This window comes from Oryx dammah, unplaced genomic scaffold (genome assembly GCF_014754425.2).
Source record: "Oryx dammah isolate SB20612 unplaced genomic scaffold, SCBI_Odam_1.1 HiC_scaffold_3, whole genome shotgun sequence".
NCBI lineage: Eukaryota > Metazoa > Chordata > Mammalia > Artiodactyla > Bovidae > Oryx > Oryx dammah.
Window position 1 is genome coordinate 23,332,707 of NW_024070187.1, and position 27,766 is coordinate 23,360,472.

Below are 27,766 nucleotides of genomic sequence, written 5' to 3' on the forward strand. Positions count from 1 at the left end.
AGGGGGGGGGGGAAACAAGGGAGCCAAGGAAGAGGTCAGTGTGAGTTCTTATATACATTTTTCCCTGTAAGTCTGATCTTTTTCTTGAAAGAAAATAAAAGGTAATGTCCCCTCTGCCCTCATTGTGCCTTTGCAGAGAAGAGAGTGAGAGTGTGCTGACGCTGAAAGGCCTGACGCCCACAGGCATGCTCCCCAGCGGCGTGCTTTCTGGAGGGAAACAAACCCTGCAAAGCGGTAAGCAGGCCCATTGGTGCAACCTGTGCGGGCACCTCAATCTGCTCTGTCATTAGAGCCCTGACCTACTCCTCCATTTAAGCTCAGTCTTGGTCTTCAGTTCTTCTCAGCTGAAAGAAGGGCTGAAACCGCCCCCCTCCAGTTGGACCAGTCATGCCCCACATGGTAGCTCCTTCATTCGCTGGAATGTGGTCCTTACCCCACCCCCATGCCCTCATTTGCACACTAATCACGATTTCAGGCCTCTCTGTAAGACAGCTCATTTAGCTCACCTACATGCCCTATAGGTTTGACCACTTGGAACCAAGCAGTTGCTAGAAACAACTTGTTAATTACATGTTTATTAAATGTGCTGGTTATCTACTGGAGTGATGAAATAAACACATGCACACGTAAAAATACGTATGTAAAGTGTAGGATTTAGTAGAGAATGGAAGAAGAGTATAGAAAGATGATCTCGTTTTGAATAGAAGTTGAAGTCAAAGGTGTCTTTCCTCTGACTTACTCATCAAAACTTGAGAGTGATTAGAATCATATTTCATTTTTTAAAAAGGATGAAAACATTTGAAGATAGCTTTTGTATTAAAATCTATAGTTTTTTGGATAAGTGCTATCCAGTAGAACTTTTTGTGATGGTGGAAATACCTCTATCTGTGCAGGAGCCGCCAACAACGTATGGCTATTGAGTGTTTGAAATATAACTTGTACGACTGAGAAACTGTGTTTTACCTAGCTGTCATTACTTTGATTTAAATAGCCATATGTGGTTAGTGGCTACTGTATTAGACAGCCCAGTCAATATGCTCTTTTACTTTTGTTACTTTTGTTATCTATTTTTATCAATATTCTCATTAATTAAAGTACCATTTCAGCATACTATATGGAAATTTTGCTTTTCGATTAGACCCTAACAGAAAAAAATGAAAACAAAAATACGCTCTAAGGTTTTAAAACAGTCTCAGCCTCTTGCTTATTTTCCTGTATCTTTCCCTGAATCTTTTTTTTGTGTGTGTGTGTGTTTTCTTTTCTATTCCTGTCCCTCAGTCTGGAAGATCCTGGTATTCCTATGGTTATGTTATTTAGATACAGCTCTTTTACATAGAGAGTGATGCCCAGCTTCATGGATACGGTACTGCTAAACGGTCACCTTCTAGCAGCATCACTAAAATTTTCTTTATTTTCATGTGAATTTATTCCAACATCAATATATTTGAGTTTCCACCAAAAGAAAAAAATTTCTAAATGAGAGTAGGAAAATATCACAGTAAATAAATAAATAAATCCCCTATTTAATTTATAGCTAAAAAAATTATTTTAGCAACTTTGAAGGAAAAAATGAAAAATTTTCCCACCAAAGTAAACATGCTGTAAGAACACTGGCATATTTATTTATCATATGCATAATCATTTATATGCACGAAATGCACAACTACCTAATTAACTAAAATCTGCATAGTTTCTGAGAAGCACAGTTTTACAGTACACCAAGTGTATTATCAGAAACTATGGATCACAGTTGCTTTATAAGGATACACTTAATAATGGACAGTACACATGTCTAATATGTGTTGGTGCTGGTGCAACTCCAGATTTTTTTGCTTTACTTTTAAATTTAAGTGACTTGAGTTCTTATAATTCTGTTTTGTTTTCAGATTTTCACCTGTGTTTTAACCTGGAATTTTTAGTTGTTCTGTTGTTTTATTTTAGATCCATTTGTTTGCCATTTGGTGTTGAATTTACACAAACACAAGCACATACCCACAGCAGACATAAGGTTTTACAACCTTGTTAGTCCTGAGAATTTGAAAAGTCAGTGTATATTTTAAACAATGTACACTAATACAGTTTGAAAATTCATTGTCTGATTCACTTAAATTTGTCTAAGAGGGGGAAACTACTAAAAGTGTTACTGTTTGGTTTTTCTCCATAGTGGTAACCATCATACATTTTTATCATAAGGAATTTAGAATGCACTGTAAGTAAATTATAGTGTACATTTGGCAGTTGCTCTAGTCTTAAAACCTTAAATTAGAAGAAACATGCAAATTAAAGTCAAGGGGTAGGATTTTAATATTAAACATTTTGTAATTACAGAGAAGTTTTGCATTTTAGCACTTAATTAGGGAAAAATCCCCTAACCTTGATAACACAGAAAAACTGATGCACCTGTATAGCAAGAATATAGACCCTAAGCTTATTATAAAGATTGCTGATAAAGCAATGGGCTTTTAAAGTTTTACCTCTGAAATATGTTGAGGTTTCAGTATTTAGACTAACTTTTCTTTAAAATGCTAATAGAATTATTGCTGCTACTGGCATGTTACCACTTGATAGTAACATTTCAAGAGTTTTGGTTTTAAAAATAATATTCCAGTGAGGAAAACTAATTGTAAACTGGGTTGCCTGGCAGAAGACATCCAGACTCCCCATCCGCTCCCTCCTCCTCTTTCCTTTCTCCCTCACACTTGGGACATGCTCAGTGTGTGTCTTTAGAGTGACATGCCTCATCAGCTCAGAGGCAGCTCTTAGTTTGCATGCCCCCTGCTTTTCCATTCCACTAGGAAATTGTGCTATTTAATATTAAATAGTGTGAATTACTCCACTGACATTATGGCAGTGCTTCCAGTTTTGCTATGTGGGGGGACATTTTAAACCTGTAAATCACCAGTCATGGCAGTGGACTTTTTCATACTTCACGCGAGTCAGATGCACATTTTCGACTGACCTAGTCCCTTGTAGATTCAATCTAAGTCAAAGAAACCTTTCCTGAGTGTTTTCCTAAAGGGTTAATCATGTGGTCATTTATTTAGTGAGCAAAATCCAAAGCGGTTCACTCAGATATGTGTATCCAGCTCATTAAAAAAAACTTATCGTTTTTGTGTTTTCCTTTCTTTCTTTCTTTTTAGCATTTCTGTTTTGTTGTCTGTGCCAGAATCCAGCACTTACAGGAACACTAATCACCTTAGCTCCCTTGATCGTCACTGATTTGTTCTTAGAGTTAAAAATCCTCTGCTCATTTTTCTCATTCATTTTGCACCCCCTTTCTTCTCTTCAGCTACTGTTGAGGCTATTGAGGCTGATGAAGGTAAATTGGCCAGTCCCCTTTCTGTTGTACTTGCAACAGATAAGGGCTCTGCTGGGTGTATTCATTTCTTTCTTTCTTTCTTTTTTCCTTTTTTTTTTTTTTTTGCTGTAGCTTGTAAAGAGTGTGTGGGTGTTGGGCTAACAGTTGTGGCTCAGTATTAACCAAAATGTTCTTGCTTTAAAGGGGAAAATGTCCTTTTCTGGTTTGTTTGTTTGTTTTTTTCCCTTAAAGCTATGTTTGACTTTGTATATAATGATCCTAGTATAATCACAGAAAACAAAAGGATAACAGATCTTGAACATGTGGGGTGGGGGTTATGGCAGCCGTTTTGACAAACAATGGATAAAACAATATTCTTTGAGCTGAACCATGTCCCTCCCTCAAATCACTTTCAGTCAGTACTGAAAAGGAGAGGATAAAAATAGCTTTATGAAATCTAGTCTTCAGAAATTTCTAGCAAAAAACAAAAGTTCTCTTGAATAGTGCTTTGTTGTAGTTTAACGTTAATTTTTGTCTCTAAAATATATCCCAACAAGAGACACGCTGTATTCAAGATAAACAGTTCTGCTAGTCTTATGAAATTTTAACCTACTGGTATTTGTAGGACAGCTAGCACCACCAAGATATTTTAAAGAGTTCAAAAGTATCTAGTGGCTGTGGAAGTGACTGGTAACAAGCATAGTGAATATTGTCGTCACTCAGCTGGTTACTGTCCACTGAGTGTCTGCTTTGCACCATGCACTGTGCTGCGAGCCTCAGGAAAATCGAGATACGTACATCACTGACTGTGTCCCAGCCCTGCTCAGTGACGACAGAGTGGACTTCTCGCAGTTTCTTTTGTGCTCTTTAATGTCAAGTTATGAGAGAACTGCTTATCCAATAGTTTTTAATATGATACATACCATATCCCCTGAAAATTTTAAAAAGAATAATTTGAAGTTCCCCTTTAAAACAAAATTCTTCAGTTGTATTTTGTTCTTGCAAGATAATGTTTCATTGTTCCCAAAATTGTGTGATATGTTCCTTTGATATGACGTAAAATGTACCACTTTAGACTCTCTCATTTGTATGTGATTTGGATACAGTAGGGAAAATGATAGCACTGTAAGAGAAAATACAACTGTTTCCTAAATAGCAGTGAATAAACTGCTATTTATGTGGGAATTCTCTATTCCTCTTGGCAAATTCTAATCTGCAGTGTGCATTCTCGTTGATAGTTTGGCTGTTTTCTGTGGTTTCTGTGACTCTGTGTTGTGTTAAGTATATTACCAATGTAAATTGCTAATACCCATTGTCTGACCAGCAACTACAGCAGAGCACACATTCTTCCAGACCAGGGTAGACAGAGTGATTACAAATGGAGCCCTATTCCAGACACAGCCCTTGTTCTCACTAGATTTTGAAATTCTATGCTCCCACTCTATTGGCTTTTCAAACCTTACACAACCTAAAAAAGAGATTGCACTTTCACCATTTCAGTTCATAAAATCGCATCATCAATTACGATGACTAACTTTTTATATTTATTCATTATGATGAAATGATATTCACAGTAGTTTAGCAAAACAGTAGATACTGCTTTTGTCCCTGAAAATCACTGAGTTCATTTTCAGGGTGGGTGCTCATTAGACAGCTCTGTTATTTTTGTGATTTCTGACTGAATTAGAGAAGAATTAAAAAGCTTTGCTTTGGGCCTTGGTCTTTCCCCATTTCCCCATCTTCTTCCTCTCATAGTTGACTAATCACCATGACGCTAACCTTTAAAATGCCTAGGGGGACGAACTGTTTCTCATCGTTTAACGAGTTTGGAAGCAACTGTGTCTATCTTTTAAGAATCTCATCCATACTAATGAAAAGCACTGCACATTTGTGTGGGAGTGGCTAGCAAAGTTTCGGCTTGAAACTGCTTTCCTTTTTTTCTCAAATAGGGTAGGAAGGATAAAGGTACAATGAAATTGTCCTTCATCAGCCATGGAGATGCAGCCCAATTCAACACTGGTGATTGGCCCTTCAGTGTCTGGCTTGCGTTTTCACAGGGAGTAAAGCAATCTGGTGTTCCCCATTTATGTATGGTTCCCCATTTATGTACTTTATTTTCAGCTCACTGGTTGGTGCACCTATTGAAGAAAACCTTAAGTCTCTTGTGCAAATGCTTTATCTATCTCTGGAGCATAGTAGGATAACTGGGGGGAAAAAAATCAACTATCAGTGCTCCCCTTTTGAAAATTCCATGTTTTCATTGGATAAGGCCCAAACCATTCCCATTCATTTTTGCTTAAAGTTGCATAAAGTGTTTTCCCTTTTTTATTTGTGAACCATCACATTGATATACTAAGAAAAGAGTTTTTCTTTAATTTATGCAGTAGACCAGATGAACATCAGTTTGGCCTGTTTGCTCCTGAAGGAAAGACCAAATTTTTCTGCTTAGTGATCTGATCTTGATTTTTCTCAATTTCTTTTACCTTGTCATCCACTCCACATATTTCCTTAGTTGAGTGGAGAAGCAGGTGTTTATAATTTCATTTTTTTTTCATGCCACCATTAAATTGTTTGCCAAGAAAATCTCTCTGAGATGCTGAGATGGCATGGAAATGCCTGAAGTTGATTCCTTTTGTAGCTCCTTTTAGTTTCTGCTCTAAGCTCTTTACTAGATTTTTAGATTGAGCTGCTTCAGTGAGTCTACTGGATTTGCCATTACTAGCACAATGGAATAGTAAGAGTAGGACCATGTCCTGCCTCTCTAGGTTAGGGCATTTAATACGGTAATTGTGCTAAGGATGTGGCCAGTGGATGCTGGGCCTAGAGACCTATTACTGGTAGCAACCTTCCTTTTTATATACCATTTCGTGGATCTAACCATTCATGAAGACAAGAAAAACCTTTACATCTTACTAACTTGAAGAGGACATTTTGGTTGGCAAGAGACATTGGCTGTTACCAAACCTCTTGGTTATCTTCGGGTATGGTAAGGAGTCTGTTGTGTTGTGTTCAGGTCCCGTCACTTTGTTCTCTACTAAAGGATTCCCTCTCTCACTGCGAAATTTCTAACATCACCTGATGCAATAGCTGTGCCCTTTGTGTTCCTCTAGCTAACCCCGATTTTTCTTTTCTTAATGATTTTCCATTTAGCTATCAAAGGATTTTCACCACAACATAAGATCACTAGCTTCGAGGAGGCCAAGGGCTTAGACCGAATTAACGAGAGGATGCCACCTCGCAGAGATGCCATGCCCTCTGACGCCAACCTTAACTCCATCAACAAGGCTCTCGCCTCAGAGACTAACGGCACGGACAGCAATGGCAGTAATAGCAGCAATATTCAGTGACCACTTCCTGTTCACCTTTTTTTTTTTTTTTTTTTTGAGCTGCAGGGCATGATGGGGATGGCTGCGTATCAGCAGTTGGATGTTCTTGCCTCTGATGGTAGCTTATTTGCTCTGGGGCCAGGAGTTGGATTCAGTTTACACTATCATTAAAAGAGGGAGAGAGAATTATAAACTATATTTTGGTGGGGGTGGTGATTAAACACCTCTTTTGGGTATGCCTTTTAAAAAATGCTTATAGGAAAAAAAAAATTTAAAAAGAAAGCTAATGCTAGTATATACTGCAATGTTAGGGGAATGTACATGTTTTCCTACTGCATTGGGGGACTTCTAGATAGGTTAACGAGAGGTCTTTTATTATGTTACTGGACACGAAAACTTTGTCTAATTTCTTACTCTATTGTACGTTTACAGTTGCAGCACTAAAAATGGATGACATCAACCATTTTTAACAAAATGATGTACAAACTAAATAAGGACTATTTATTGATAATGTTTTGCTACTCTTGTCAGACAATGGCTATAAAATGAATTAGGCAGTCTTAAAAAAAAAAAAAAAAAAAAACAGAAAAAGAAAAAAAAAGAATGTTGCAAATTTGTTAAAATGCCAAAAAGGACAGTTTAATTTTGTACAGATTATGCTTACCTCAGGTTTCTTTAGTGTGCTTTGAATGCCTTTCTTTCCATATAACACGTATTACTTTAGCAATGAATATCTTTCCTTTTCTTTTCTTTAAGTTTTAAAAAACTGGAATAATTACTTCTATCTTTTTTTTTTTTTGCTGTTTATATTTAGGGGTTTTTGTTGATAAATCAAGTCTTGGTTGTGGCTTGCTGAATTAAATATTTATGAGTGGTGCATTTTTAAGTATAGTAAACAAGACACCATATTAAGTACAGTGATAAAGCATCTATATTCTGTAAAAAAAAAAAAATCTGCCTATGCATGTTTTTTAAGAAACAAAATGGCTGTATCGGCCTGTATGAGACTGTAATGCGCTTAGTGGTCTGACATATACTGGAAATGTATGTATACTGGCGTACTTTATATTCTCTAAAATGCTTCATGCCTTTGAAATTTTGTAATCAAAAAAAAGCTTTGAAAAAATCTAAAGGGGAGAGTATTCTTAAAAGTTTTTAACATAAGCTTGTCAGTGCACATATAGATGGTTAGCATGTTTAGCAAACCTTGTGAACTTTAAATAAGTTTGTAGTTACATGTGGAACTCTAAATGCATGGTAACTGTTAATGTCATAACGGTTTAGTTATTTTGTTCTGTTCTGTCATGTGCCACAAAATATGTACTTTTTTCACTTTTTTCCCTTTGTATATCAGTTACGGGTTACAACTGGTTCATTCTGAAAACAACAACCACCACCAAAAGTCCATTCATATTTTTTAAAAATTGTATAAGTGCCCAAGTAATTCACTACAGCCTAAAGCCTTGCCTTTGTAATTTGACTTCTGAGATGTTGGCAATCAAAGCATGCACTTGTAACAATGAAAAAGAAAAAAGCATTTTATATTACTACTCAATAAAATGTGCATGAACTTAAAAGAACTCTCCTCCTTTCCCTGAGTCTGCTGAAAGGATTTACATGCACAACCACCATGCTGTCTCTAGGTGCTGGGCCCACCACAGGCATCACAGATGACTCTAACTGGCTTGTCTGCGAGCCTCGTGCTCTCAGGTGTGGTGCCTACTTCCACTGTAAGAATCTTGGTGGCTCTGTGTGTCAAATCAGACAAGAGAAAACTATTGAAAGAGCAAATGCTGTCTTCTGGCTCCCTTGAAGATGGGAGCCAGTTAAGAACCAGAGCATTCCTTTTTATTGAAAAAAAAAAAAAAATTGTTATCAGGTTGTTTCAGTTGTATTGGATGCCCTGTCTGCTAAATCAAAAAGAACTCAGCTACTAAGTGCATTTTCACCGCAGAAGAGAATTGCATTTGTATCAATAGTGAAATTTGTATCCCGGCGCTTCAGCTAATATCTAATCACCTGAAGATTTAAGATACACCAAATATTAGTTTGTTTCTAACATTGTTTATTTTCAGTGCACTTTGTTTTATGTAATAAAGTATGCCTGTTATATTAAATAATAAGAATATGACAATTAGTGATATAGTGTACCAAAACAAAGATGTTCTAGATATATTCTCTGACAAAGACTATCCCAAATTTATTTTGATGAATTCAAGCCTTTTTACCCCTGTGGGTATTTTTCCATCCTTTAAAAAAATGACACCCAAGGAAAATATTTAGATGCGATATTTATTAGAATGATATGAAAAAATGGTAATTCTGATACCAAGGTGTTTATTTTCTTTCTTATAACTGCAGAGAAAATATCCCAACCAAAAAAAAATCTTTTCTTTGGATTCCTTTCTTTTACAAATTGTGCTGAGGCAACTATGGCATAGAAATAAACATTTGACATTAAAATAAGCGGTTGATGTGAGTATTGCCTGGTCTTTCTGCTCAGTAGTTAGGAAAGTTATAGCGTATATTTTTGCATAATAATTCAGTCTATCAGAGAAATCAATGTAGAGCTTAAGTTATTTCTCTAAAAGAGATAACATGCCTGATCATCAGTTATTAGCTCTATCTCCTTTGCCTTTGGGGAAACTGTTGGTTTCTTAAGTTGCTTATTCCAGTGACTCTTTGGCTAAACACACACACACAGCCTTCTGTCTTCTGCCCTTCACCCTCCCCCAAGGTGACTTACATCTCATGGGGTTCAAACCCAGTGCAGAATTTTTATCTAGCTTTTCAAGGATTAAGAGCTAGATTTGACTGACCCTAGGTCAGCAAGTTTTCTTACCTAAAATATCCTCTACTTATAGTCTTTTAAAAGGCTTCCCTGATAGTTCAGTTGGTAAAGAATCCACCTGTAAGGCAGGAGACCCCAGGTGGATTCCTGGGTAGGGGAGATCTGCTGGAGAAGTGGGGGCTACCCACTCCAGTTTTCTTGGGCTTCCCTTGTGGCTCAGCTGGTAAAGAATGCCTGCGATGTGGGAAACCTGGGTTCGGTAACTGGGTTGGGAAGATCCCCTGGAGAAGGGAAAGGCTACCGACTGCAGTATTCTGGCCTGGAGCAATCCATGGACTGTGTAGTCCATGAGGTCACAAAGAGTCAGACTGAGCAACTTTCACTTCTTCTTTCCCTTCACTTTCATAGTCTTTTAAAATATTTTTTGAAGAAAAGAAAAAAAAGTCTTCAGACACTAAACTTGTATGAGGAGCAAAGTGACGAAGGGAGGAACCTCTCCGGGTGTCGACTGTGGGGTTCCCAAGGACAGCATGTCAGAGGGGAAGCATCTTGTGCTAACAGCCTAGAGAGTGTCGTGCTGATGCTGAATCCTCCAGAAGGATCTTGCCCCAGTACATTTCTTCCCTTCTCTCGCCCACTACATTTATATGAAATTATAAACCTGAGGACACATCCATCTTTCTGCCTAGAAACTAGGGCCCCAATTTGAAGCCAGCACCACAAGAGGGACTGTACCATGGGGGTGACTTGAATGTCTCACACTTGTCCTTGACTAGTTCAATATCTCCCATGTACTGGATCCCTCTTGTCATACTCCGCTGAGAAGCAGGGACCTTGAAGCTTGTCCGGCCTGCCTACATTTGTTTCAAGACTGGAAGCCCCTTGAGCTGGGAAAATCTGCGATACCCAGACCAACGTTTGTCCTCTTCCTATTGTAGGTAGCCTTTGGCTTTATTCATGCCACAGAAAACAGCCTCTGCTGTGTTCCTCGGATTGTTCTAGGCTAGTATTTTTTCCACGCACACAAACGCTTGGCAATTTTGTTATTTAGTCGCTAAGTCGTGTCCAACTTTTGGCAGCCCCATGGACTATTTTCCCAAGCAAAAACACTGGAGTGGATTGCCATTCCCTTTTCCAGGGAATCTTCCCAACCCAGGGATTAAGTCTGCATCTCCTGCATCGGCAGGTAGATTCTGTACCACTGAGCCACCAGGGAAGCCCAACGATCTTGACAGCCTATCAATTTTCATTACAGTGTTAAATGTTAGCATTCTGACTAAACCAGTAAGACAGTGTCTGGCTTAAGGCTGAGCTGCTTTGTAATGCCATTTTTACTTGCTGTTTCATCTTTATTCCTTTCATATAAATTTTGAGGTAATGCCAACCACAGAAGCCCGTGGTGAGGTCCTTTCATGATAAATTTATTTTTTTTTATAAGTGTATACCTAGTAATGGGAGGCAAAAGTCAAAAGTGAAAGTCACTCATGTCCAACTCTGCGACTCATGAACTGTAGCTAGGCAGGCGTCGCTATCCAAGGAATTCTCCAGGCAAGAATGCTGGAGTGGGTTGCCATTTCTCTCTCCAATGGGAGAAAAGAAGTGGCCAAAGAAATGGTCGTATTCCTGGTGATGGCATTTTCAAGAGGCAATACTGGCAAATTGGAATCATGTGGGAAAACAGGGACTCAGCAAGGAAAAGGGGCTATTTTAAGGAACAATTAAAGAAACTTGAAAGGTAAGGGAAAGAGACATAATAGCCTTAACATTGAGTTGATTATTCCAAAAGACCTTGCTTAAATCAGAATGATGCCTACTGACCATAGATGTTGCTAGTGAATGAGGCAGCTTAACTAGAGAGTAAACTTTAGAAGAAAGTGGAGGCCTCCCCTTCACTGGAAGGATTAAAACCTAGGTAGACTCAATTCAGTGCCACAAACGTCTCCTGAACGATGCCTCATGGAAAGAGCTGTGCTAGATACAGCAGAAGGTGCTCTCTTCAGAGAGAATATTGAAGCTACCTTCCAATAGGAAGAGTCCAATTCCATCTAATTATCCAGACTCTGGGGATCACAGAACTTTGGTTTGCAGACTGTTCCTTGGAACCTCGTGTTTAGAGGAATGTCATGGGGCTGAGCTTTCTGCATCAGCCAAAACAGCCTGTTAATATGTTGTGTTCTATATAAGATGTCTGCTGAGAAGAGTCTCCACTAGATTAGAAAGCTCAAAGACTATTATATCAGGTTAGTGCAAAGCAAAGTTGACTTAAACTCCAGTTTTAAGAGGTTCTTATCAAGTTATATTCTGAAATGAGTTTAAGTGCAAGGGACATGTAAGTTTCTTCCCAAACAGTTCCACATTACCAACAGTACTAAGTCCAATATCTTCAAGGCGGCACGTGAGGCTGTTCACAATCTGACTCTTCCTGTTCTACCCCCACTTTACCCAACCGGAACTTGAGCTTCAGCCATGCCAGACATTTAACAGTATTCAGAAAACACCAGGTTTCCTTAAGCCTCTAGGTCTTTATTTATACATCTTCTTCCTATGTGGAATGACCTCTCCTTTATGGATGTCAAATTTACCTTAAATACTCGGACCAGACATTTCCTCCTCCATTAAATGCGTAGAGTCCTGTACTGCCTCTATTTTAGCATTTAATACAGTTTAATTGTTCATTGTCTTTGTCTGACACTTCAGCAAGAATTGTTGCTTATCTTTGTTTTCTCAGCATGTAACAGTGCCTGGCATAATATTTCTTGGAAGAATAGCAGGGAGGGAAAGAGAATGAAAATGTTTTCAGCGTGATCTCAAGATAGGGGTTACCCCAGAGTCCAAGTAGCAAACTCTTATTAAAGGACAGTGAAAAAACTTATGCTACCTCAGTTTTCCCACTCTTCCTCCTAAGTCTCTCCTTGGACCTGAAGGTCTGGAGTGGAATCTATATTTTAATGAGCATCACCAAAATTCTTATGATCAGACAAGATTGAGAAACCATGTCCTACTTTATTTCTATAGAAACTTTAAAGTTCAGTCCTCTCTAATTCAACAGAGTATCTGGCATGGACAAATATTTTACTGTTCACAATTGCAATAGCCTCCCAGGTGGTGCTCGCGGTAAAGAATCTGCCTGCCAGTGCAGGAGACATAAAAGATGTGAGTTCACTCCCTGGGCTGGGAAGATCCCCTGGAGAAGGAAATGGCAGCACACTCCAGTATTCTTACCTGGAGTATCCCATGGACAGAGGAGCTTGGCAGGGCACAGTCCATAGAGTTGCCAAAGGTTGGACACGAAGCAACTTAGCATGCATGCATTGCTGCTGCACAGAATGAATTTAACTTTTGCTTACAGTTTAATGAATATTAATTTAGATGAAAATATGGAAACTTAAAGTATTTATGTAAACCTCAACATCCACTTCTAGACAGGTTATGGGGAGGATGTGGTGGCCTTTTCAAGTTTATAAGACTTAGCAACAAACAGAGACAAGGTGGTAACTCCGGATACTCTTCTGTGAAGAATCAATGAAAAAACCTCATGTGTCTCAAAGTGAAGGAAATGCTTTCATATTGAAATGACTGTTTCCTCCACATCACTCCTCCTGTGATAACAATCGCACTATCACCACCAGCTGGTTTATCTTTAAGAATCTCATAGTGTACCTAAAGTTTTACTATGAGAAAGTCATTCCTTTGACTTCAACAATACTTTCTCCAAAAGTCCTTTATTAAAAGATTCACAGTAGAGAAGAACACTACAAGCCACTGTCAGCTGCTAACACCTTAGAGAGAATTAACTTACCCCAGTTCTGACAGGACTGACCAAAGACTGATATAGATAGGTGTTTTTATAGAAAGGGTCAGGCTGCAACTGAAGCCTGGCATGTCACTTGGATAAGCAGGCAGGAACTCTGGCTCTCAGAGAAAAGGGCTCCGATATGATCAACCCATCCATTTATTGTGTAGCTCTTTGTGCTAGGCAGGTGTGAGCAGAGAGGAACATGCAATGAAACTCAAGTCACAATTTCTCCTCTCACAAGATACAATAGCAGTGAAAAGAAATCAGTATTTTGTGTGACACATGTTCACTTCTGTGCAATGTACTCTATATGAGTGCCAGCCTGGAGTTAGAACTGAGTTGGAATTTTTATAGCTTTGCTACTTACCAGTTACCTGTGTGACCTTGATAAACTTCCTAAGCTTCTTTAAACCTCACTGTATTCTTGGTAAGATGAAGGCAATAAGAGTAATTAATTCATAAACTTTCTTTGAAGATTAAAAAGCAGAGTGCAAATAAAGTACTTGCATGGTAACTGGCACAAAATAACCACTCAATAAACTTTAGCTGTGGATGTGGTATTTAGCAGCATACTGAGTCGTATGGGTCCTTAAAATAAATATTCTATAGATGAAGATATGTGTGTGTATGAGTGCATTTTCAGGTATATGTCAGTGTGGTGGGAGTTGGGAAGGTTCATGTAGTCAGAAAACCCTTCTAGAAGAAATGGTATTTGGTTGGGACTTTTACTATGAGGGTGGGTTGGTAGGTGAGGGATGATCAGGGAGGGGATCAGAAGACTTTCCAGCCTGGAAGAAAAAGTAAGAGCAAATAAGAAGCTCCAGAAAAATAGTGATATGTCAACCACTATGGTTAGAGTTTCCCTGGTGGCTAAGATGGCAAAGAATGTGCCTGCAATACAGGAGACCCGAGTTCAATTCCTGGGTCTGGAAGACACCCTGGAGAAGGGAATGGCTATACACTCCAGAATTCTCGCCTGGAGAATTCCACGGATAGAAGAGCCTGGCAGGCTACCATCCATGGGGTCGCAAAGAGTCTGACATGACTGAGTGGCTAAGCACAGACGCAACCTCTATGGTTAAAGCATAAGAGTGGTGGTCACAAAAGGAGAATGATAGGTCAAAGGGGAACCAAGTCAGTTATTTGTTTCAGGAGGTTTTTCAGTTACAAATGACCAAATACCTGATTAACTGTGCTCAAATCATTAAAGACATTTACAGTCTGTAACATGGACAGAAGGGACTGCATGGCTCCAGGGATAGTTTGGGGGCTCAGTATTATCAAGGACCTAGGCTCTTTCCATGCTTCTTCTCATACTTTCTCTTGGCTTCTGTCTTCACAGTTGCAAAAGACTATCACATATATGAATTGGATGGCAGACATCAACACAACATTGTAAAGTGATTATCCTTCAATTAAGAATAAGTTAAAAATAAACCTAGAATCCTGAAAATGTTAAAAAGTTGATTCTCATGAAATAGTTTCAATTAATTAAAAGTAAACATTGATAAGCTATAAAAAATTCTATTGCAGCTCCTAGGGTTAGTTCCTTTCACCATGAAAATAAATTGAAAATAAAGCAAAGTTTATACTATTTCTTAATTTATTTCTTACCATGGTCATGTAAATACTACCCTGACAGGGTCATAGTAAATCTAGAAGGAGCAAACAAAAGCATAATATGTAAGAGAGCTTTGTGAGGTGAGGTGAATCTTTGCATGGAGGAACCTGATAAGAATTAGACAAAATTTAACAAAATAGTTTAACATTGGTAGAAGCAAGAAAGGAAGAGTTACTAAGTGAATTTTGAAGAGTTAGCAATAAGTAATTAGGATAAAAATTATTTTGTCTCTTTAACTTTTTTCCAATGGTTTACTATTTAAAAAAGTTGGTTAGTTGAAGTATAGCTGACTTACACTGTTTTGCTAATTTCTGCTGTACAGCAAAGTGATTTAGTGATACATAATATACATTTTTTCATATTCTTTTCCATTATGGCTTATCACCAGGTATTGCGTATAGTTCCCTGTGCTATACACTAGGGCCTTGCTGTTTATCCGCTGTATGTATAATAGTTTGCATCCATGATTACAAACTAACAAGCTTTTGAATAGAATAAAGTCCAGAAATAGACACACACAAATGGTCAATTAAGAAATGTGAAAAGCAGTTCAATGGAGAAAGGATAACTTTTTCAGCAAGTGATACTGGAACAACAAGTTTCATTGACGAAAAGAGAAAAAAACAACAACAGTGAATTCACCGTCACATCTTATACAAATATTAACTCAAAATGGATCATAGACTCAAATTTTAAAACACAAAGCATAAAATCTTTAGATGAAAGCGTAGGAGAATACTTCTGAGACTTTGGATTAGGCAAAGATTTCACATGTATGATATCAAAAATACAAGTTATATAAGAAAAAAATTAATAAATTGAACTGCATAATACTTAGAAGTGTTTTTGCTTTGTAAATGGGCATTGCTAAGAAAATAAGGACAAAAAATAGTCTGGGAAAAATGTATTCAAATTACATCTCTATCAAGTGTTGTATATATAAAAAATATATACAAATTTTTCCTAATAAAGCAACAACAAACATACTAACCAATTTAAAGATGAGCAAAAGATTTGAACAAACATAGCAAACAATTATACAGGTGGCAAATAAACATATGAAAAGATGCTCAATATTATTAGTCACTGAGAAATATAAAATTACAATGAGAAAGCACTATACATCTTTGTGAAATGGCGAAACACATACACAGAGCAAAATTTTTAAATTACAGTATAAAGTACTTGCAAGGATGCAGAGCAACTGGAACTCTTGTACATTGCTGGTGGAAATCCAAACTGATACAGCCACTCGGAAAACAGTTTCTTATAAAGTTAAACAGTTTCAGATAAAGTTAACATATGACCCAAAAATCCCACACCTAGGTATTTATTTTAGAGAACATTAATGTTCACACAAAACTCTATACACAGATGTTTATAGCAGCATCATACATAAGCACCCAAATTATACAACCCAAATGTCCTTCAACAGATAAATGGATAAACAAACTGTGGTACATCCAGTTCAATGAAATGAAAGCAAAAGGGTTTGTTAGTCGCTCAGTCATGTCCAACTCTGTGATCCCACGTACTGTAGCTCACCAGGCTCCTCTGGCCGAAGCATTTTCCAGGCAAGAATACTAAAGTGGGTAGCCATTCTCTTCTCCAGAAGATCTTCCCCATATAGGGGTCGAACCCATGCATCCTTCACTGCAGGCAGATTCTTCTATGACTTAGCCACTAGGATGGAAGCCCCAGTGGAATACTGCTGCTACTGCTGCTGCTGCTGCTGCTGCTGCTAAGTCGCTTCAGTCGTGTCCAACTCTGTGCGACCCCGTAGACGGCAACCCACCAGGCTCCTCCGTCCCTGGGATTCTCCAGGCAAGAACACTGGAGTGGGCTGCCATTTCCTTCTCCAATGCATGGAAGTGAAAAGTGAAAGTGAAGTCACTCCGTCGTGTCTGACTTTTAGCGACCCCATGGACTGCAGCCCACCAGGCTCCTCCATCCATGGATTATCCAGGCAAGAGAGGGGTGCCATTGCCTTATCCCCGGTGGAATACTACTTAACAGCAAAAGGAAACAAACTATTTGTTATGGGGTAGAATTATGTACCCCTCAAAATATATATTGACGTTTCCATCCTCAATACCTGAGAATGTGACCCTATTTGGGAATAGAATTGTTGCGGATGTAATTGATTAAGATGAAGTCAAATTGAAATAGGATGGACCTTTAATCCAATATGATTGGTGACCATATAACAGGATAGCCATGTAAAGACAGAGAAACACAAAGAGAATGCCACGTGACAACCAAGGCAGAGATGGTGGTAATAAAGCTGCAAGCCAGAAACACTAAAGATGATTGGCAAGCTACCAGAAACTAGGAAGGAATGAGGAAGAATTCCCCTACAAGTTTCAGAGGGAGAAAGGCCCTGTTGATGCCTTGATTTCAGACTTCTAGCCTAGAGAACTGGAAGACCATAGATTTCTATTGTTTTAAATCAATATGTTTTGCTGCAGCCCCAAGAAATGAATACACTACTGATACACACAATAACATAATGAATTAAAATGCATTTTGCTAAATGGAGGGAGCATCAAGAATCATGAAGGGTCTGAGGTCTTACTCAATTTGCAAGCTAACAATCTATCATTTTCATAGTTGGAGACAGAAAACAGGAATCAGAGACAAAGGACTTTATTTCTCACAGTGCAGCAGCTAGCATGAGTTTAATGTTGGAAAATGTTCCTCTAGCCCCTAACCCATAGGCAAACTGCAAGACAAATGTAGGTTTAAACAAAAACAGTGGATTTTTGTCATAGTTGAGGAATGACACCCTAGAAAACCCCAGTCTTATAAAGGGGGCTCCAAGTAATCCTGCTCAACTTTTGCTTATAGAGAGACCTAATCCTTAAAATAGTGGTCTGAAATAAATCTTCCCCCTGTCTCTATCTTACCAAACAAACTTGAAATTATCATAACAAATTCTCACAAAGTAGTCAAGAATGAAGTTTGTCACAAGAGCCATGGAAAAGCAAGGGAGAATTGAGCCTCAACAGAATCCAGTCTATAAAGACTGCATGCTGTATGATCCCATATCCCATTCATATGACATTCTGGAAAAGGCAAAACTGTTGTGACAAGTTACAGATAGGTCACTGGTTAGGGTGGGGGCTAAGGTCTGATCAGGACAAGGGAATTCTCTGGTGTGATGGAACGTCTGTTTGACTTCATTGTGATGTGTTTCTGTGAATGAATACATGTATTACAAGTCAGAACTGTACACAAAAACAGAAGCTATTAATAATTTTATTGTATGGGAATTTAAAGTATTTAAAAATTAATAATATATTCATCTTTTTATTGACATGGATGAAATTGACATGTAACATTGTATTCATTTTAGGTATAAAGCAAAATAATTTGGTATATTCCTGTATCACAAAATGATCACCACAATAAGTTTAATGAACATCCATTATCACACAATTTTTTTTATAAATAAGGTTTTACGATGAATAAGTTCTGAAAATCTAATATATAATATGATGACTAAAGTTACATAACTATAATACAGTGTTGTACAATAGAAATGCACTATGAGTATAGAACTTAAATGTTCTCACACACACACAAAAGTAATCGTGTGAAGGGTGCACGTGTGCTCCGTCACTCAATTGTGGCCAACTGTTTGTGAACCCATGGACTGTAGCCCACCAGGCTCCTCTGTCCACAGGATTTTCCAGGCAAGAATACTGGAATAGGTTGCCATTTCCTTCTCCAGTGCGAGGGGAAGGATGTGTTAATTAACTAGATGGGGGAACCCTTTCACAATGTATATGCATATCAATTCATTATGATGTATGCTTTAAATCTATTATAATGTTATTATCAACTATATCTCAATAAAGCTTAAGAAAAGAAAAAGCAGTGCAAACCTGTTATTTAAAACTATAGAGGCTAAGAGTTGAAGAGAGTTCTCTCTAAGAAGCAGGTATTGAGGGTTGGAAGATACAGTATGGCGATGCCGCTTACCACCAGATGACACCAACCTTATGGCTGAAAGCAAAGAGGAACTAAAGAGTCTCTTGATGAAAGTGAAAGAGGAGAGTGAAAAAGTTGGCTTAAAATGCAACATTCAAAAAACTAAGATCATGGCATCTGGTCCCATCACTTCATGGCAAATAGATGGGGAAACAATGGAAACAGTGACAGACTATTTTCTTGGGCTCCAAAATTACTGCAGATGGTGACTGCAACCATGAAATTAAAAGATACTTGCTCCTTGGAAGAAAAGCTGTAACCAACCTAGACAGCATATTAAAAAGCTGAGACATTAGTTTGCCAACAAAGGTCCATTTAGTCAATGCTATGGTTTTTCTAGTAGTCATGTATGGATGTGAGAGTTGAACTATAAAGAAAGCTGAACATCAAAGAATTGATGCTTTTGAATTGCGGTGCTGGAGAAGACTCTTGAGAGTCCCTTGGACTGCTAGGAGATCCAACCAGTCCATCCTAAAGGAAATCAGTCCTGAATATTCATTGGAAGGACTGATGTTGAAGCTGAAACTCCAATACTTCGGCCACCTGATGTGAAGAACCAACTCATTGGAAAAGACCTTGATGCTGGCAAAGATGAAAGCAAGAGAAGGGGACGGTAGAGGATGAGATGGCTAGATGGCATCACCCACTCAATGGACATGAATTTGAGCAAGCTCCAGGAGCTGGTGATGGACAGCGAAGCCTGATGTGCTGCAGTCCATGGGGTTGCAAAGAGTCTGACACGACTGAGCAATTGAACTGAATTTTCTTATGTGGAAAGCCTTTTAGCAGTACTTGAATGTTTAAAACCCCACACATGTTTTAATTGGATTTTTAACTTTTTTAAATGGTTCTATTTATTTACTCACCTGGGCCAAGTCTTAGTTTCCGCACCCAGGATTGTCAGTCTTCGTGCTAGCATGCCAACTGTTAAGGCAAATGGAATCTAGTTCCTGGACCAAGGATCAAACCAGGCTCCTGCATTGGAAGCGCAGAGTCTTAGCCACTGGACCACCAGAGAAGTCTCTAATTGAATATTTTAAAAAGAAAATCCAGAAGCCAAAAATCACCAAACAATCCTTTTATCCCTCCCCAAAACATTGTTAAGTCATAGTGATATTTTTCTAGAAAGCTCAAAATTCTATCAATATAAATATTATTTTTAAGAAAGAACTGTGATGGATAACTTCAGCCACCTATAGATGGATATAATTTTCTTATACAAAGAAAAAGGGAGGTTTAAAGCAATTAAGTTCTTTATTTGTGTTATATTTCATGTTTCTGCTTTTAAAAAATTAATGAAAATCCAACACTAATAAACAAACATGCTTGTTATGAAAAGAGGACATTGGGTCTGAAAGAGTTACGAATCACTGTTCTAACCATTCCTTCTATTTCAAGTCCACTAATCATTTCTGAAATGCTGCTTCCATTTAAGGGATCAGTGGTCAGAGGCAGCCTGGTATGAACCGTTTACACAAGCCTAGGAAAGTTCATGTACACAAGTCCACAGGAAACACACACAATAAAATCTTTGAGAATTAGAAGACAAACATTACCCTTTTAATGTCTGCTTCTGACATTTGCTCAATTTAAGAGAAGCAAGTCTTCAGGGGAAATGGCTCTCCAATTGTGCCAACTTTCAATTACTCTCAAGCAACCAATTACATGATCTGTTTCCTTAAAAGATAAAGTTTGACATGACCTCCTTGGCTGAATCAGAACACCAGACTTTCTTGCCAATATGTAGGCATTTTTCATTTTAGAAATGAAATGAAATGCTATATTACACCTGACCTCTTTTCCCATCACAAACCAGGCCATCTGCGCTGAAACTCTTTCCACTCCTCCTTGGTTTTAATTTCTTTTCCAATATTCTTTTTCTCTTGTAAGGAACATTTCCACTTCAAACCTTCTCAGACCCTATCCTAAGGCAAAACTGATGCTTTGGGGAACTTGCTTAGAAGGTAGTCAATTAATTTCATACCAAATGTTTTTGACCTCCTATTACACCAAGGCTTTTTGCAAGGAGTGGATATTGAGTGCAAATTAAGCCACTTAGGTCCAAAAGAAACAGTAGCTTAAAAAAAAAAAAAAAGATGGAATGTTGTTGTGTTTAATTTAGCACATAAGTCTGACTTCTCACCTATCACTTGTTTTACATCCACAGTGATTAATTTCCTCAAGTTTGCTGACTCTCAAAAGAAGGAATAGAAAACAAAAATTTTCTACTGCATTTAGAAAGTCACTGAAAATACCGAGTTAATTTTTCTTGCTCCAGGCGGCATAGTGGTGAAGAATCTGCCTGCCAAAACAGGAGATTCAGGTTTGATACCTGGGTTTGGAAGATTCCCTGGAGGAGGGCATGGCAACCTGCTCCAATATCCTTTCCTGGAGAATGTGGACAGAGGAGCCTGGAGGTTACAGTCCGGGGGTCGCAGAGTCGGATGCAGCTGAATTCATGTGCGCCCTCCCAGCTGCTTCTTCCAAATCAAACATTTTCATGGTCTTTTGGGTTCTCTGTTGAGGTCACCTTCCTTGAGTTGCTCTGAGTTCATCCTTCCTTTTCTGTTTCATGATCATATTCAACAGTAAAGCAGAAGCTGGATTCTTGACTGACATTTATGCCATTCTAAGAGGGGTTAGTGTTATCTTTAAAAATTATGAATAAAAATGACTTTTCTTTGCTTCATTTTGACTAATTTAATTTTTTAGCCAGGGCTTTCTTTGCTCAAGTGATTATGCTGGGTTCTGGGGGTAAAATGGTAGATGAAACAGACATCACCCTTGCTCTTGTGGGCGTTTGGTGAAACAAGCAGAGTTAAATCCAGTTGCCTTTAGTAAGTTAGGCATTAACTATACCAAAGGAGTGAATGGTGTTTTAATTTAGGTTTCTGAAAGCAGAGTGAGAGACAAAGCTTAGGATGCTGGTAGTTTATCCCAGGAAGCAGGAATGAGGGAACAGAGATGAGCCGGAAAGACTGCTGATGTGGGTCAGGCTCGCTTGATGTGCACAATGCCTCCTTGAAAGCCGAGACATGGGAATGTTAATCCACCCAGTCCCATGGAGGGCTGTTCCCTGGAAACATGAACGCTCCCAGGCTCTTGCTCCATGTTTTCATGTTGGCATGTCCTGTTTCATGTTGTTTTCATGTCCTGCCTTATCCAAGAAGGATACAGGTCAGAATGCAGGAAGACGTCTGTTTGCTTGGGGGCTGACACTAAGGTGAGTCGCTGAGCAGAGAGGACTGACTACTGTGGCTGCAGGGAAACAGAAAGGCAGGGCTGCGGGGCTGTGACAGAGGCCCAGGCATCAGCTCCTAGTGACGTTCTGAGACTGCCTTTCCTGCTGCTGAACAAAAGCTTCAGGATTCAAGGCTTCCAGAAAAAAATACCAGAAGACTCTAAAGCTGCTCAGCTGTTCTTATGAAATTGGACTGGGGAGGAGCTCCAGCTCCCACATGTTTTCTCTCCATTAGTCATTTCCAACTGGGGAAATACCCTGACAACATCCAGTTTAAATATTTTGGTCCTTATGGACCCTTTGGTCCTTTTCTCCCTGTCTTAACCCCACATTCCCAAGGCCGTATGTTGTTTGAAGAAGAATTGACAATATGATAAAGGAAACACATGAAGTTACAGATGGAAGCAAACAGATTGATCGCATAGACCTTGCCAAAGGAACAAACAGGGACTATTTTTATCTACAAGAGTTATGCTCTTATTTGTATTTGAATAGTGTGTTCTAACTTATCCCAGCACAGTTTAATGCTGTTTTTCCCTGAATAATGGCGATGAGGTTACTTTCATCACTCCACACTTCACCTTAGATATTTTTTGGTCAGTAGCAAGAATTTGCAGTATTAATAAGTGGTATAGATGAAGGCAATAGTCCATGCTTTGGAGGCCATGTTCATAGACATTTGATATATTATTCTTTTTATACATGCCAGTATGATTAAAATAAGTTCACAATTACATTTGCAACTTACTTTCTGTGGAAAATTTTTAAGGATTGGAAATTAAGGTGAAGGTTATTTTGGAGCATATTGTATTATTTTTATGACTTCTCCATAATTTTAAGACACTTTTTTCGAAATTAAATTTTAACAGATATTGCATGATATATAACTAGATAAGAAATATGTGACTGATGAAATAAGGGTAGAAAGTATAAACAAATGAGATTAAGAAATGTGACTGCTCAAAAGAGAGAAACAGATTTTTGCTATACAACCTTACAGATTTTTTTTAATGACCTACAAAAAGGAAATGGATTAATCATTCAATCAGTCAATTAAAACAGACACAGAGCTGAGACAAATAGGAGAATCCACAGATAAAGACATTTAAAATAATTATTATGATGGTATTCCAAATAGAGTGAGTTTAGCACTTGCGTATCCCTGAGGGCGAGTGCCTTCCTAAAATTGTGTCCCAGACATGTCTTATGTCTCACCCTAGTCCTGGTCCTAATTCCAGATGTCCAAAATTAAATCAAGACTTAGAAGATGCTAAAAAAAAAAAAAGAGAAGAAGAAGACTGAAAGCTCTGCAAATGGAAACTACAATGTATAAGATGAAAAAAATACACTGAATACTGAATAAGATTAATGAGAGATTACACACCATAGAAGAAAAGATTAGTTACCCTGAAGTCATAATAATAGAAATTAGCCAAAATAAAATAATTTGAAAAAGAAAAATGGAAAGAGAAGCTGTGAGCTGTGGGTTAACTCTAGAGGATTAATATATACATAGTTCAGTTCAGTTCAGTTCAGTTCAGTCACTCAGTCGTGTCTGACTCTTTGAGACCCCACGAACTGCAGTACAGCAGACCTCCCTGTCTATCACCAGCTGCCAGAGTTTACTCAAACTCATGTCCATTGAGTCGGTGATGCTATTCAACTATCTCATCCTCTGTCATCCCCTTCTCCTCGTGCCTTCAATCTTTCCCAGCATCAGGGTCTTTTCAAATGAGTCAGTTCTTCCCATCAGTTGGCCAAAGTATTGGAATTTCAGCTTCAACATCAGTCTTTCCAAAGAAAACCTAGGACTGATCTCCTTTAGGATGGACTGGTTGGATCTCCTTGCAGTCCAAGGAACTCTCAGGAGTCTTCTCCAACACCACAGTTCAAAAGTATCAATTCTTCAGCGCTCAGCTTTCTTCACAGTCCAACTCTCACATCCATACATGACCACTGGAAAAACCATAGCCTTGACTAGATGGACCTTTGTTGGCAAAGTAATGTCTCTGCTTTTGAATATGCAATCTAAGTTGGTCATAACTTTTCTTCCAAGGAGTAAGCACCTTTTAATTTCATGGCTAGAGTCACCATCTGCAGTGATTTTGGAGCCCAAGGAAATAAAGTCTCTCACTGTTTCCACTGTTTCCCCATCTATTTGCCATGAACTGATGGGACCAGATGCCATGATCTTAGTTTTCTGAATGTTGAGCTTTCAGCCAACTTTTTCACTCTCCTCTTTCACTTTCATCAAGAGGCTCTTTAGTTCTTCACTTTCTGCCATGAGGGTGGTGTCATCTGCATATCTGAGGTTATTAATGCACAGTTAGAGTCCACATAGGAAAGGGAAAGAGGAGTGAAGGAAAGTAAAAATAAATGAAAAATAATGATTCAAAAATTCCCAATTTGATGGAAATTATAAACCTGTATATGCAAGAAGCTGCGCTTCCCCAGTGGCTTGGTGGGTAAAGAACCCACCTGCCAATGCAGGAAATGTGGTTTTGATCCCTGGGTTGGGAAGATCCCCTGGAGCAGGGCACGGCAACTCACTCCAGTATTCTTGCCTGGAGAATCCCATGAACAAGCAGATTACAGTCCATAGAGTCACAGAGTCGAAGACTACTGAAGTGATTGAGCACACATGCATGCATGCAAGAAGCTTAATCCATAGCACAAAAATCATAATTAAAAGGACATTAGGATGTATCATAATCAAATTGCTCGTAACCAATTATAAAGAGAAAAGTCTTAAAAGCAGCCACATTACACATAGAAAAAATACTGTAACAGATGCCTCATAGGAATCACTATAGATAAGAGTGGAATAATGCTTTTAAAGTACTGAAATTTAAAAAAAGAAAGAAAACTGCATCCCTAGAATCTATACTCAGCAAACATAACCTTCAGAAAGGAAGGCAGAAAAAAATAATTTCCCAGACATACAGAGACTGGAAGAATCTATCACATACAGTCCCACACTCCAAGAAATCTTAAAGGAAGTCCTTCAGGCAGAAGGAAAATGATACCAGATGAAAATCTGGATCAACATAAAGGAATGAAGAGCCTCAGAAATAGTTATCAAGAATTAGGAATGGTTTGAGCTTTTACTCTGTTTGCAAGTTAATAAGTTAGACTTCCACAGTTTCATGGCTGCTGGCAGAAGATACAAGAATCCTCAGAGACAAAGAATTTTATTCCTCCTAATACAGCAAGCTGCATGAGCCATTCTGTTTATGGGGAGAAGATTCGGTATCGATAAGATGCCAATTATCCCCATGTTACTACATATAGATTCAATGCAATTCCACTCAAACTTCTGCTGACTCTCTATAGATATCGAAAAACTGATTCATATGAAATTCATATGGAAATGCAAAGTACCTAGAAGAGCTAAAACAATTTTGAAGAGGAAGAACAAAATGGGAGTATTAACACCACCTGATTTCAGGACTCATATAGCTACAGAAATCAAAATGATGAAACAGAAGCGAGAGTACTCAAATAGATCCACACATACGTGGCTATATGAACAACTGTTTTTCTCAATGTAATTCAGTGGTAAAAAATATTTTCACAGATTATCCTAGTATAATGGTTATTATAATAAGTGAACTTGACCCATACCTTGAAACGCACACACACACACACACACTTAAAATAGACTGTAGACTTAAATGTATACCTAAAACTTTAAAATTTATTTCTTTGATAAGATACCAAAAAGAATGATTCATAAAAGAACAATTTGATTAAATGGACTTCATAAAAATTAAAAGCTTCTACTCTTTGTAAGATATTATTAGGTGTGAAAGACATGCTACAGATTGTGAAAAAATATTTGCAAATCATATTTAGACTTATACCAAGATACCAAATCTTGGACTTATACCAAGAATATATAAAAATCTGTAAAAAACTCAATGATTAAAAATATCCAAAACTTTTAAAAAAGAGGTCAAAAGATTTGAATTTTCTATTTACCAGTAAAAGATATAAAGATGGCAAATGAAAGGAAAGAGGCTCAACATCACAAATATTTAAAGAAATGCAAACTAAAACCACAAGATACCACTATACATCCACTAGAATGGCAAAAAATAAAAAGATTGTTAAAACCAAGTTATGACCAAGGTATTGAAGAATTACAATTCTCATACATAGTTGGTGGGAATGTAAATAGTACAATTATCATGGAAAAGTTTGGCAATGTTACTTAAAATGTTCTTCCTGTCATATCATCCAGCCTATGTATTTGCCCAGGGGGGGAAAAAAAAGCATATGTCCACACAAAGACTAGTACATGCACATTCATAGAGTTGTGTTTGTAATATCCAAATCCCTGAAACTACCCAAATTTCTATTTATGGGCACATAGAAGGCAATGGCACCCCAATCCAGTACTCTTGCCTGGAAAATCCCATGGACGGAGGAGCCTGGTGGGCTGCAGTCCATGGGGTCGCTAGGAGTCAGACACGACTGAGTGACTTCACTTTCACTTTTCACTTTCATGCATTGGAGAAGGAAATAGCAACCCACTCCAGTGTTCTTGCCTGGAGAATCCCAGGGATGGGGGAGCCTGGTGGGCTGCCATCTATGGGGTCGCACAGAGTCGGACATGACTGAAGCGACTTAGCAGCAGCAGCAGCAGATAAACTGTGGCATGTCCATACAGTGGAATCCTAATATCTTAGTTAGGGCTGCTGTAAGAGAATATCATAGACTGGGGGGTGGGGGTGGGGCTTTAACAAATATTTATTTTACACAGATCTGGAGGCTGCTAGTACACCCACATAGCTTTGATCTTGTCAAAGATACAGTCCCTGGTTTTCAAACAACCATCTTCTCACTGTATCTTCTCTGTGTGGAGAGAGAGGGCTGGGTTTCTTCCTCTTCTTATAAGGCTGCTGGGCTTCCCTGGTGGCTCAGAGGTTAAAGTGTCTGCCTCCAATGTGGGAGACCCGGGTTCGATCCCTGGGTTGGGAAGATCCCCTGGAGAAGGAAATGGCAATCCACTCCAGTATTCTTGCCTGGAGAATCCCATGGACGGAGAAGCCTGATAGGTTGCAGTCCACGGGGCTGCAAAGAGTCAGACACGACTGAGCGACTTCACCTCACCTCACCTCAATCCCATCATGAAGGTTCCTCTATCATGGTGCAGTTACCTCCCAAATGCCTCACTTCCAAGTACCATCACAGTCGTATTAGGACTTCAATATGTGAATTGGTAGACAGGGGAGACACAAACGTTTAGTCCATAGCAGTTAGTCATCATTCAAACAGAATGAACTATGGACGCGTGCTACAACATAGATAAATATTAATTATTTTAAATGAAAGAGGCTAGACAAAAGCATATATTCTGTATGGTTTCATTCCAATCATATACTAGGTCATGTTTGTGGACATAGGGAGTGTCAGGGATGATTATCAAAGTGAGGTTACTAAGGGGTATGAGGGACTTTGAGGCATGCTGAATATGCTTATTATTTTGATAAGGATGATGATGTCAGTGGTATCAATATAAACATATATTATATGATATATGAAAGTTGTTCAGTCATATCTGATTCTTTGCAACCCCATGGACTATACAGTCCGTGGAATTCTCCAGACCAGAATACTGGAGTGGGTAGCCTTTCCCTGCTCCAGGGGATCTTTCCAACCCAGGGATCAAACATAGGTCTCCTGCATTGCAGGCAG

The 27,766-nt window shown here is 38.5% G+C and overlaps 1 protein-coding gene across 2 annotated transcripts in view; it reads left to right on the forward strand.

Annotated features, from left to right (window-relative positions):
- Positions 1-9,000, forward strand: part of PPP3CA (protein phosphatase 3 catalytic subunit alpha) — a 326,312-nt gene extending 317,312 nt beyond the window's left edge. The window contains exons 12-14 of one of the 2 annotated variants that reach the window (XM_040237759.1): positions 137-234; positions 3,290-3,319; positions 6,449-7,225. In XM_040237759.1, the coding sequence (XP_040093693.1) occupies positions 137-234; positions 3,290-3,319; positions 6,449-6,645 (325 nt within the window). In that variant the 3' untranslated portion in view covers positions 6,646-7,225. Of the gene's footprint in view, positions 1-136; positions 235-3,289; positions 3,320-6,448 lie in introns of both variants that reach the window. The other variant, XM_040237760.1, reaches the window with a different exon arrangement.
- Positions 9,001-27,766: the final 18,766 nt, after the last annotated feature.